Here is a 13,102-nt window from a genome sequence, read left to right on the forward strand (position 1 = left end):
TAATGCTGGTCTTCGTGAATGTCCGAAAGCAGGTCGGTGCAGCCATAAATTGTCCTTGGTTCATAACATCAGTGATGAGCAGTTCTTGGAGGTAGGTATGTGTGTGTGTGTGTGGGAGGGATGGGGGCGCATGACAAGGGCAACAGGCAAGACATGGCAAGGAAAACATAGGCAGCATGGCAATGCAAACCAGGCCGGCAGGTGTTGCTGGCTGGCCTCTCAATGGTGCACATTTACCTGAAGGGGTGGCGGTGCCGGCTGATGAGGTGGTTGGCTCGGCCCTAACCTAACGTGTCCCCCTAATGCCACTATTGGTCTATTCCTGTCGTCATCCTTGCCGCTCTGTCCCTAGTCCCCTCCAAAACTAACTCTCTCCCCCTATACTGTCCCTGTTTCTCTACTTATGGCATGTATTGGTGCCCACTAAGTCCATTTTTAACCCCCAAGAGAAAATGCAGACCTGTGGAGAACCTGAGCACAAGATCGAGTTGCATCTGCATGTCAGGCGTCCTTGTACAGGAGACTCCAGCGGCTGGCTGGAGTCTCCCGAAATAATCTGGGTGGTGTGAAGTGGAAACATTTCTTACTATCCGAGCAGTTTTATATCGTTCTTTTTTACTCCTCTGAGACTTATCAACATGCCTCTCCTTAAATTATTTGATTCTGTCAACCTTAATCACCCGTCGTCACGCGTGTTGGTGTTCAGACTGATTCAAGCCTGGCCCTAAATTTTCCACTCTTGCCTTCGCATAATTTTGTGGCTGCTCAGTGTGGCTCCATCTGCAGGTATGCCCACCTGCTTTCTCTACCATTGCACTCTCGTCCCTCGCCGTGAGGAAGCTTCCTCCGCCCACGAGGCTCGCTAATGCGCTCCTGCAGCACTGGGGGTTGCACACGTGTCACGTGCCTCCACCATGTTCATGGAACATGTCCGAATTTGATTGCGTGAACCCACCGTGTAGATGCAATCGCACACGGACCCGCAGTTTTGATGTAGTCACAGGAGGAGGTGAGAAATTCCGATGAGGAAGGATTAAGAATGTTAATCAGAGAAGGAAAATTGAGACGGACACGAAGGGATAGGGGGAGAAGGAGCTTCCCGTGCACCCCATCCTGGCCATTGCTAACGGGGGTTACAAAACACTTGCGCTCACATTCATGACAAAATAATAAATAATTTCACCCCAAGCCATTTTCGTAACGATATACTGTTCATGTGAACTTGCAAACACAATGCAATCCGAAACATCGTATGAAGGGAGTGTTCAATTTTACTTTTGTTTTTCAATCCTGTTTCTCTTCCATGGGATTGTGTATCCATCTGGGAATGAATAGCTTGTTGTTTTGCTTGCTTTATTTATTTATTATTATTACCTACTGTTTGGTTGCAATTAATTTGTTTCTTTTTGCTTTTCCAGCCAGCTAACGACCCCCACGGTGTGACACACGAGCAGCTGGTGCTGGCGCTGCGCCCTGTTCTTAGTTGCTCGCCTCAGCTGGCACAGGTAGATTGCTTTTTTTTTAACCCATTGTTGAGTGTTTTTGGTGGTGCTATCAATTTATGTCATACGTACACCAAACCGGGTGCTTGGGCAGGCCGATTACCCCCTGAAGGTTATTATTGGGCCAGCTGGGTCTTTTTTGAGACCAGTTTGGTTTCCAGAAGCTTTTAATCAATTTATTTATATTTATTTCTTTTTCCACTGCAGCCTTCAATTAAATCTGAACCCACAACCAGTCCAATGACCTCACTACTTGACCTTAATAGCCTTTAGAAAAATCTGGCCTCAATGTTTGCAGTAGTTTGGTGTCAGGTCAGGTTCGATCTGTGACCTGCTACAGGTACCATGTAAACCTGTACTAACCTGTTCCATGGTCGGGTTGTCGGCGACTAAACCGTCTCCCCCACCAGGTTTTCTGGTGAGGAGGGTGTTTGGATATGGACACCCAGCAGGATTAAAAACAAAACCTGTCAAAGGGCGGAGGAGCTCCTTGTGAGCCAACGGCCATCCATATCTAGTGCCCAACTGTGTCTGCGGACGTCCTCCTGCAGTTGGGTTACTTCTTATTAGGAGGTTGGTGGCAGGATTTGCACTCCAGCCACCGTAAAACGCTTCATTCCGCAAAACGCAAAAACGCAAAAAAATCTGAAAACCCACTCCGTGGGAGTACCTCCTGTGCAGCTTCCCTTCGCAGGGCAGCTCACCGGATGATGGGATTGGGGCAAAGCCTTCGGGACCCCCAATCTTTGATAGGAGGGAAACCACGGGGTAACATCCCTGGGTCAGATTGCGGGAGAGTGTGTCGGAGTGGTGCTGAGGTGTCGTCCACCAGACGGCGGTCTCCTTGGGTTAACCTGAGGCGGTCCCTTCGGGTGGGTGCCTGGAATGTCCTATCCCTAAGAGAGGATGATCACCTGTCTCTGTTATCATCTGAGCTCAAGCGTTTGGACATCGGGATTGCAGCTCTCTCTGAGGTTCGGAGACCGGATTGCGGCGAGATAATGGTGGGTGGTTACACCTACTATTGGTCTGGTCGCTCTGATGGTTACCATACCCAAGGAGTTGCTGTAGCTGTGTCCAATAAGCTGACCCCAATGATAATTGAGGTAACACCGGTCAACGAGCGTATTATGAGATTAAGGATTCGTCACTCCTTAGGTGTCATTTCCCTGGTCTCTATTTATGCTCCGACTGAGGCGAGTGATCTTACCGTGAAGGACACATTCTACGCCACACTCGAGTCTGTGGTTGATCAGTGCCCCAGACGAGATACACTTCTAGTCTTGGGGGATTTCAATGCATCGACTGGAACTGATAGGGATGGTTATGAGGTGTGTGTTGGTCCCCATGGGTCAGGAACTATGAACCAGAATAGCACTAAGTTCCTTGACTTTGCAAGAAGTCATGGACTTAGGGTGGCTGGTTCATGGTTTCAGCGCCCGCAAGCTCATCGCTGGACTTGGTATTCCAACGCTGGCGGTGTGGCAAAGGAGATTGACCATGTCCTCATTGACGGTCGTTGGAGGATGATCCAGAACTGCAGGGTCTACCGGAGTGCTCAGTTCCTCAATACTGACCACAGGCTTGTTGTAGCAACTCTAAAGCTGCACCTTAAATCCTGGAGAATGGTACCATCCCAGCCTAGGCTGGATGTTGCCAAGCTCAGGGATGAGAGAGTAGCTGAGGAGTTTGCGAACAGGCTGAGTGGACACTTGGGGGTCTGTGTGCTTTGTGGGTTCCTGAAGAGTTGTGGAGCACCTTCAAGACCACCGTCCTTGATGTTGCCGGTGGATGCCTTGGAGTTCACCGCAGGGCAAAGAAGAATTTTGTCTCTCAAGGGACACTGGATACCATTGACCAGAGTCGCAGGGCCAGGCTGAATGGCAGAGCTGAGCTGTTCAGGGAGCTGAGGCGTAAAACTGTACGTGCACTGAGGGTGGACAAGGAGGCCTATGTGCGAGGAATCTGTGAGGGGGTAGAGCATCACCTGTGGACAGGTGATTCTCGTCCCGCTTACAGGGGAATTCGCGCATTACGTTCATCCAAGCCCATCCCTCGGAGCACTGCAGTTCGAGCAGAGAGTGGTAGGCTCTTGACAGAGGAGTCTGAAGTGAAGGCCCGCTGGGCCGGTTACTTTGAGCGGTTGTACCAGGCTGATCCCCCAGCTGTCGAGTTGGACGTCAAGGGTGTTACAATCCCTGTTGCTGACCCTCGAATCAACTGTGGTCCACCATCGCTTGTGGAAACACGGGCTGCGGTGAACCAGTTGAAACGGGGCAAAGCTCCAGGGATCTGTGGCATCCATGCTGAACTTCTCAAGGCTGGTGGAAATGCTGCACTCGCGTCGTTGCATGCAGTTTTGTGCTCTGCCTGGAACACAGGCATCATCCCAACTGACTGGAAGAGGGGCCTTGTTGTCCCTCTCTGGAAAGGGAAGGGTGATCGCCAAGACTGCAACAACTACCGAGGGGTGACGCTGCTCTCAGTGCCGGGCAAGGTCTTTGCTCGGATAATTCTTGATAGGGTTCGCCACCATCTGCTTGAGCACCAGCGTCCAGAGCAGTCAGGCTTTACACCAAAGAGGTCAACGATTGACCGTATCCTTGCACTTCGTGTCCTCACCGAACGCAGACGAGAGTTTCGGCAGGGGCTGCTTGCAGCCTATGTTGATCTCTGTAAAGCGTTCGATTCAGTGAATCGGGATGTCCTCTGGAGGATTCTTGGTCTTCGTGGGATGCCACCAAAACTGATCGATCTGATGTCTGAACTCTACTCTGGTACTGAGAGTGCTGTGAAGTGTGGTGGTACCATCTCTGACTTATTTCCAGTTGTTACTGGAGTTCGTCAGGGGTGTGTACTTGCCCCCACACTTTTCAGCACTTGTATGGACTGGATTTTTGGGAGGATGTCGGAGAGATCAAGTTGCAGTGCATCGTTTGGCAATGTCAAGATCTCGGACCTTGATTTTGCAGATGATGCAGTCATCTTTGCGGAGACTTTAGACATCCTCTTGGGGGCCCTCGAGGTGCTGAATGAGGAGTCGGAGCCGTTGGGATTACGGATTTCTTGGGTCAAAACAAAGATCCAGGCTTTCGGTGACATCTTGGATGCTGCTGTCCTGTCTGTGTCTGTTTGTGGTGAGGATGTTGAGGTCGTGGATAGATTCACTTACCTTGGCAGTGATATTCATGTCTCCGCAGGTTGTGAGCCGGAGGTCAATAGACGTCTGGGTCGGGCCTGGGGAGTCATGGATTCACTGGATCATGGGGTGTGGCGCTGCCGGTACCTGTGCGGGAGGACGAAAGTCCGAGTCTTCAGGTCCTTGGTACTTCCAGTCTTGCTCTATGGGTGCGAGACTTGGACTTTGACCAAGGATCTGAGACGGAGACTTAATTCCTTTGGTACCAGGTCTCTTCGGAGAATCCTTGGCTATCGCTGGTCGGATTTTGTGTCCAACGAGCGGTTGCTGAGAGAGACTCGGATGAGATTTGTTACCTGCATAGTCCGTGAGCGTCAGCTGCGGCTGTATGGACATGTGGCTCGTTTTCCTGACGCTGATCCTGCTCACCAGATTCTCTCAGCGAGGGAGTCTCATGAGTGGAGGAGGCCAGTGGGCCGACCACGTGCCTCATGGTTGCAGCAGGTTGACCATCATCTCAAGGAGATGGGGATGGGCCTGGCATCTGCCTGGGGGATGGCCAGACGGAGGCCCCTGGAGTACCGGCGGAAAGTGGACGCAGCGACGCGCTGTTCTGGCACATGCTCCCATACCTGACCTGACCTGGGATTCTTTGTTCCTTTTATTTTTTTTGTATTGGCCAAATGGTGATTGTTCTGCTATGGTTTGACCTTTGACCAGATATCTTATTGTGCTGGAGTGTGAAAAATGTTGGAGTTTTCCTGTTATGGCAACAGTGTGCCACACCACACAATCATGATGATGAGTGTGCGTTTGTTGGTCGTGCTGCTCATTTTGATTTTGATTTCGATTTTTTTTTTATGTGATACAAGTAGTTGTTACCTGAGCTCATTGCAGCGTTACCTTGACTTGATGAACTTGGTCAAGATCTGTTTTTATTTTATTTTGCAGTTTGTCTTGCCACTTCTCCTGGAAAAGTTGGATTCGGAAATGCAGAGCTCAAAACGGGACGCCCTGGAGACGCTGGTGAGACCTCTGATCTGAACATTCAACTTGACAAGGCCCCATCCTTCCCCACACCAATATCTTGCCAACTCTGAGTTAATGATCAATGACATGATAACTTTTAATTGTAGAATAATACACTCTCTGCCATTTAAAAAAAACAGAACTTGTAGAATTGGTAATGTACGAGCTGAAGGACCGACTGTTCCAGCATTCATTCCAAGTTCCTTTTTTGACACGAGGGATGTGCAGAACACATTGATTACAAGTTTCCACACACCGTAATTGCCCCCATGCAATGGTCGTTCAGCACGTGCAACTCGTGGACATTTAGGTTTTTTAGAGGTAACACGAGCTATTCTGGTCAAATTTGAAAGTCTTTCCGAGGCAGCTGCATGTGGGTCATCCAAAAAACACACTGATTACATTCTTTAACATTCCAGTACAATGCCATGTCTGTCAGAAAATGAAAAATCAAATCATTGGACACCTTCAAGCAGGGTCTTCCATTTGTCATGTTGCAAGGCTCTTTTAACGTGAGGAGAGGATTTGTTTAAGATCTGAGAAGATGTTGTCAAGCCACTATATCAACACGAGATGTGCCAGGATAGACTCCCGCTCAGGACCAGTTCATTTGTACGACTCGTCGACGCAATCTGTTTCAAACTGTCCAGAGAACGACAAACACATTCCCTGGACCTCACAGGATAAGTGGCAACGCTGTCTTGAGTCTCCGTGACGCAGGGATCCATGCTCGTCCTGTTCATTGCCCAAGACTTGCACCGTGACGAGTCAAAGCAAGCTTGCAGTAGTCAAATCAGCAAGTCCAATGGCAGTGGGCAAGTGTCATGTTCAGTGACAAATCCAGGTTTCTCCTTGAAAGGCATGATGTTCGTACTCCAGTCTACAGAGCGATTATGCACCAGTCTGTTCGCAGTAAGCCTCAAGTTTTGGACATGGAAGTGTTATGATGTAGCGTGGTATTGCTAAAGCCTTTCATAGCAACTTTATCCGTATCGATGGCAATCTGACGGCAGATCGATCCATTGAGATTTTACAGCAACGTGGTCCAGGAATAATTTTTATGCATGATAGCGCTCCTGCTCACAGGGCCATTCAAACAACCCATCACAGAGCCATCCCCGCAAACGTTCTCATCGATGCCAACGTTTTTGTCATGACACCCTGGCCTGCCATCTCGCCAGATTTCAATCCAATTGAACGTCTGAGATATCATCGATCGTCTCGTTGGAACCTTGCCAAGATGTCCACAAGCCCTCGATGAGCTGATTCGAGTGTGGGATGCTATTCCCCAGGCTCAGATTTGAGTGCTCATACGATGCGATGCAGTGATTGCTGCAAGAGGCCGACATACCCGCTATTGAGAGGGTAACTACCACGTTTGATTTCCTCCGTGTCAACATTCGCCACAATGGAGCATTATGTGATTAGGTCACAATGAAATGGACGTGTTATTATTCAGCACCGATCTCTTGTCAGAGGTTCGCACCTCATTTGTGTCCCATGATGTCACATAAATTAATTGCATCAACAACAATCACGTGTTCAGTTTTTATGGTGGAGAGTTTATTTAGCTTGGAATTGGGGAATGGGACTCGATTATTGGCCAGGAATTAAATTTGGAATAACCTTTGACCTGTTTTGAAATCCAAGAGGAAGAAAACCAATTTTTGGGTTTTTTTTTTTTAATTTAAATAACGCTCGCTATCTTCTACTTGATCTAAACTTTTTTGTTTGTTTGTCGTGCCTCGTGGTAATTGTGTGTGTGTGTGTGTGTGTGTGTGTGTGTGTGTGTGTGTGTGTGTGTGTGTGTGTGTGTGTGCGCACGCGTACGTGGACATCACAGACCGTGTGCTGTGCTACTTACGGTGCTAATGAACTCCAGGATTCTCTCTCCGATGTTGTGACGTCGTTACGTCGTGAGGTATGCTTTGTCGCATGTCACCTCCATTGACCTTGCTTACTTGATACCATTTCTCTCCATGAGCTCTGAAACGATGATTTGATGTGGAAAAAAACAAAAACAAACATTAATTGGATTACACTTTGGAATGCGAGTTCCACGATAACTATACCTCATATAAACCGAATCTCAGATACGTGAGACTTCTGTTTATCACCATTTGTTTGTCTGTTTGTCTCAAGTTTCTTGATACAAAGTTGAATTGTATAGAAATTTATCTTCTTGGTGACTCCTTGGTTATAGTAATTTTCATGTTCCGAAACGTGCTTTTCGAACAAATCTATGGAAGTCGAGTCTGTGGGCCTGTCACTTTCCCATCGCAGACAGGTCGGTGGCCTGTGTCTACTTCTGTCTCCTTTCTGGTCTTGCTCCTTCTGCTCTTTCTATGCTTTGTCCCCCCCCCCAGGTTTTTGCAGGTTGTACGTGGTCCACCATCAACCCCCTTCTGGTGAAACTCCCAAAATATAGGATCACTGCTCACCTCCACTCATTTGTTCCTCTTTTTTTTTTCCCCACCTGTGGAAACAACTTCCACATCCTCATCAATCTCATTCTTCCATCCAGGTGTTCAAGACACCTGTTCACCACAATCTCAGATCATCCCTGATCCGAAGCCATGATGCTTTCTACACCCGTTAAGCCGCCCCCCCCACCTTGCACCCACAATCCCTCCTCCTTCCAAATTTCCCGTTTTTCCCTCCTGATAGTTTCCTGCTGTATCTATCTTGTCCATCCCGTACATCCTTCCCCGCCCCTCATTCCTCTCCACACCCTTTGTTTGTCCATCTCCCTCTATTTTGTCCTTCAACTTGGTTGTTAGTGCCCCCCCTCCCTTCCCACCCACTGCACTGTCCTTTTGTCCTGATCCGTTCAGTGTACTCGCTCTCTCACGAGCCTCAACTCTGCATAAAAAAAATAATAATGATGTCATCGTATCTCGAGCAACAATGATTAGGCATTCATGTGAGTGCGATTTGTCTCGGTTATTATACACAATGTGTTGATCGTGTTGTTATTACAATCTCTGCGAATGCTGCATCAAACCTCTGACATGTATGTTTGATAGGAATATGAATGGGGCTGGTGAAATGGGATTGGGGTTTGGAGGTGTTGGGGGGCGGGGGGGGACAAGAGGGGGCATCATTTGACAGCACGAACTTTTTTTGTTCAATCAAAAACAAGCCTTTGTATTCCATTCCCCTTTGTTTTCCCACACGAGGTGTTGGAACCAGTTAGCGAAGCCGTGGAGATGGCAGCGCTGGATACAATAAAGGCCCTTGCGTTGACTTTGGCTCGCTCTGTGATGCCTCCGGGTGGACGTGACCTTCTGTATATGTTCCTTGAGGACATGGTAGCAGGTAGGCCGCTGAAGAAGCCAGACTGGAAATATTGTAATGCACTAAAATTGGAGTGATTCAGGTTTAAGCCACCAACATATACATAATCATTCTAGGCATTGTACTGTACCAACCTGCACTGCGATGTTTGTCATGTCTCATTATTTATAATGTAGTAAAACCTAATGTTTGAGTTGGACACTTTACAGCGAATGTACAGGTTGCATGATGAACACAGTTTTAATATATACATCTTGGGGGAATAATGCAGTCGAACTGGCCTAATTTATACACTTAAAGAGCCTTGCTTCGCGCCAACAGAATGCATGCCAACATTGACCACGGGAGAGGCGAAGTGCCTTCTGTCGGCATCTCTGCTGCTCCAGGCCATGGGAAAGGCCTGCTGTCGGGCTTGCGTCCATGTGCTGACTGCTTCGGTGCCCATCCTCGTCAAACGGTTCAATGACAGCAAGCAGGTTGGATGATGAGGATGCCCGTGACAAACGAGCGATCGAGTTTGATTCTGGCATTTCGGCTTTGATTTGGTTTTGCTTTTTGACATGTCACTGAAGTGTGGTGTTCAACCGGTGGATACCGAGTGCAGGCCGTGGAACGCTGCACATTAATAGATGCACTGCGGAACCTCTCCTTGTGCTGCCAGGGCTTCACCGAGGATCAAGAAGGTGAAGGTGAGCTCATTCGACAAGCCTATGATTTGTACGACGAGCTCTTTTTGTTTTTCTTCATATCCACATCATCTCTCAAAGTTTGTTTTTTTTTTACCTCCACCTCCGAAGGTGAAGGAGGTTATTTTCACCCCTCTCTCTGTCTGTCCGTTTGTTACTTGCAAAATCGAAGATTTTTCAAGTATATTGGTCAGTCGATTTTGTTATTCTGTCTGTTTGTCTGTCGCCGACAGGTCACATTTTTAAACCGATCTTCATGAAACTTGACCACATGGTAGAGTTTGTCATAAGGAAGAAGCCGATTGTTTTTTGAGGTCAAAAGGTCAACATAGGCCAAAGGTCAACAACTAAGGTGGTATTTCTAAAATCCTCAATTTTCATCCGATTGACTTGAAATTTGAAGAGGATATGTGTGTATGTATATAAATATATATATATATATATATATATATATATATATATATATATATATATATATATATATATATATATATGCACACACACATTTCAGGTCACTGAATTCAACCAACCAATTATTTTGGAGGTCAACATGGACCAAAAGGACAACGTAGGCCGAATTTCTGAAATTGTCAATTTTCAGCCTATTAACTTGAAATTTGAAGAGGATCACATGCTGACTTTTGGTTACTGAATTCAACCACCAATTGTTTTTGAGGTCAAATTTGTTTTATGGATTTTGCAAGTATCGTGCTCTGCACGACATCAGCTTCTTCTTTGTTTGTTTGTTTGCTTGCAGAATATCTCAAAAAGTTGAGGGCAGGTGTGACAAGGATTACATGATTAGATTTTTGGTGAAGATCCGGATCCGACTACGAGAATTTTTTAAGTGATTCTTCACCATTGAGAGAGAGGGCTCAAAAATGATATATAGCACGATATCTCAAAATGTTGTGTACGGATTCAGATGAAACTTGGTGGACAGGTTGGGTGTGCGACAAGGAAGAATTGATTCGATTTCGGTGAAGATCCGAGTCCTGATCTGAATACGATAATTATTAACTCAAAAGTCATTCTTCACCATTGAGAGACAGGACCAGAAACGATATAGTACCGAATAGCATATTTCAAACATGTATTGGGCCCGATATGCTCTCGTGGATCAGGCATTACGTGGCGGAGGTATGCGCTCTACCGAATACCCTTCTAATATTTTACTGTTTTGATCCTTGGTACTATTTGTGTGATTATTGTGCACCACCCTTTTTGGGTCATGGTGCATCGTACTGTCCTGTGGAGACCTTTTATCTCACGGAGATGGGCACAAGGTGTGCTCCCACCACACGGTGCACCTTTTTATCATGGATGGGTACTTTCCGTAAAATCAATGCATTTCTGGCCTTTGACTTTCAGTCTGAGAAAGAGCTTGTGTATGTCAGGCCAAACTGTGACGGTATTTTATTTATTTTGCATTGATGGCAATTTGTAGACGATGAACAAAGACGATAAAATGTTTCCAACGTCTGAACAAAGCAGAGAAACCGCATTAACAAAAGTACAAGTTCAGCAAAAGCAAAATTTAAAAGTCTTGGAAGCTTCAAAAAAAACAAAAAAAAAATGACTGACCTTACACCATTTTAATTGGTGCAAAAGAGAGAGGTCAAATGTATGATAACAAGGAAATTACCAAAATGATGTTCTTAAAAAGCGATGAATTGTCACGTCAAAAGGCATGCGAGTAAATGAGGGTGAAAAGCACTAACGACAGAAAAAGCATCTTGTGTGCGACTGCTGTAAAATATTGCGAATGAGGAGGCATCGCTATTTATGAGGAAATAAACAAACAAGCTAAAACATTTTTTTAAAGGAATATGTCAGGTGGTGTCGTAAAGTCACAACGACACTTAATGGAGAAAGTTCATGAGTCTTGCAACACTGATCCACTTGGTAAGGTGGAAAACAAACAAGCGGACACGGACACTGACACGTACGAGTACAAACGTAACTGTGGCAGAAAAGTTCTCATAGCGCCTGTCATGTTGGCATAGATGAGATTGTTTCAGGATTCGAGTGGTTTAGCTCTGCCCTGTGTCCTCTCTTGTAAATAACTATTTATTTTGCCGCACTCCACCAATCCTTACTTTCCTTGTTGTACATATTTCATTGTAATAAACCCCTTGCTTATACACATACTTTTCCTCGCCCTTTTAATAATAAATTGCTTGTTATTGTAAATGTACCCAGTTCATCGCGTCTTTTCTTCCTTTGGTCCAGCATAGTCTGCATGGAATGTTAGCTGAGAAGTTGTACCCCACGTGATCTGCTCTTTTTAGCCGGCGTACACTCACTGTATCGCTCGGCAGTAATCTGAGTGTGCGCTGAGGACACGAAACTCTCTTGTTGCGGTCGTCCAAAGGTAACATAACCCGTAAAATTGTGAAAACCCTGTCAGGATTGGTGGTACCAATCGGCGTTGGTGGTTGATTCGCAAGCCGTGGAGTTATCCGTGGGTGGTGGCCTCAGGACCGGGTGTTCGGGAGGAACTCCAGTGCTTCCCCTCAAACCCTCAAACCTTGTGGAACGAGACGAGTAGGGAGGGAAAAAGGAATGACTGGTCAACTAATAGAGAATGAAAGTGTAATGAAACTGAACACTAAGAAGGAACCCGAAGAAGTAAATAGCAAAGATGGAGTCATCAGAAGGAACGTGGACAGGATTCGGGTTTCAGCCGCTACTCCACAACCCTCAAACCCATCCAGGCGCGGCCAAGTGAGCCTTACAGAAAAAAAAATTCTGCAAGAATTCACTTCTTAGAGAGATGGATAACGAAAGAGAGGAAGAGAGAAGAAAAAACAAGAATCAGAATGAATCATGAGAATTGTGAAATTAGAAAAAGTGTGAAAGGAACAAAGAACAAAGATGTCAGGAAGAACTTGGAAAGATAGATTTCAGTTGTTACTTCCCAGGCTCAGGTTTATCCGGTTAGGTTTCACGATGTTCAACACACATTGTGGAGTGACAAAGGGGCAGAATGATGAAGCATCATCGCTTTGCTGCAAAGATGAAGGTATTGTTTGGTGAATTGGACTAGTTTGGGTGGTACTTCATCATTTTGTAATTGTTTTCTTTTGTCTTTCCTGCCTCTGATGCTTGTGCCCCGCAGAGAGCCCATTGCATCATCACATAGATACTTTGTTGGAGCTGGCCGGGGCAGCGGTATCCGACACACATTCGCAGCTCCGCCAAGCTGGGATCGCTCTACTGATCGCACTCGCCAGCCTGCCTGGTTTGTGACTGTTCGGAGGTTTCGTAAATGCACGTCACAAAATGGTAACGGTGCTGAGCATGCTGCAGTTAGTGAGATGTGCCGATGTTTTACGACTTGGTAATTTATCAACTATTTCCTGGGGAGGCTCAGGACTCTCCACATTTTCTCAACTCGTTGCCCGCTGAATAAAAAGTGGGTGTGTGAAAACGTTTCGGGCCGTGAT

The 13,102-nt window shown here is 46.5% G+C and overlaps 1 protein-coding gene across 3 annotated transcripts in view; it reads left to right on the top strand.

The window, feature by feature from the left end:
- MMS19 (MMS19 cytosolic iron-sulfur assembly component) overlaps positions 1 to 13,102 on the top strand; it is a 93,185-nt gene that overhangs the window by 36,162 nt on the left and 43,921 nt on the right. For all 3 annotated transcript variants that reach the window (XM_085864377.1, XM_085864378.1, XM_085864379.1), the window contains 7 exons: positions 1,419 to 1,505; positions 5,593 to 5,667; positions 7,514 to 7,591; positions 8,850 to 8,988; positions 9,289 to 9,443; positions 9,572 to 9,656; positions 12,775 to 12,897. In XM_085864377.1, coding sequence (XP_085720503.1) covers positions 1,419 to 1,505; positions 5,593 to 5,667; positions 7,514 to 7,591; positions 8,850 to 8,988; positions 9,289 to 9,443; positions 9,572 to 9,656; positions 12,775 to 12,897 — 742 coding nt within the window. The remainder of the gene's footprint in view (positions 1 to 1,418; positions 1,506 to 5,592; positions 5,668 to 7,513; positions 7,592 to 8,849; positions 8,989 to 9,288; positions 9,444 to 9,571; positions 9,657 to 12,774; positions 12,898 to 13,102) is intronic.

The sequence above is a fragment of the Eptatretus burgeri genome, chromosome 18, assembly GCF_056783735.1.
Source record: "Eptatretus burgeri isolate ZD-2024b chromosome 18, Ebu_testis_v1, whole genome shotgun sequence".
In the NCBI taxonomy this organism is placed as follows: Eukaryota; Metazoa; Chordata; class Myxini; order Myxiniformes; family Myxinidae; genus Eptatretus; species Eptatretus burgeri.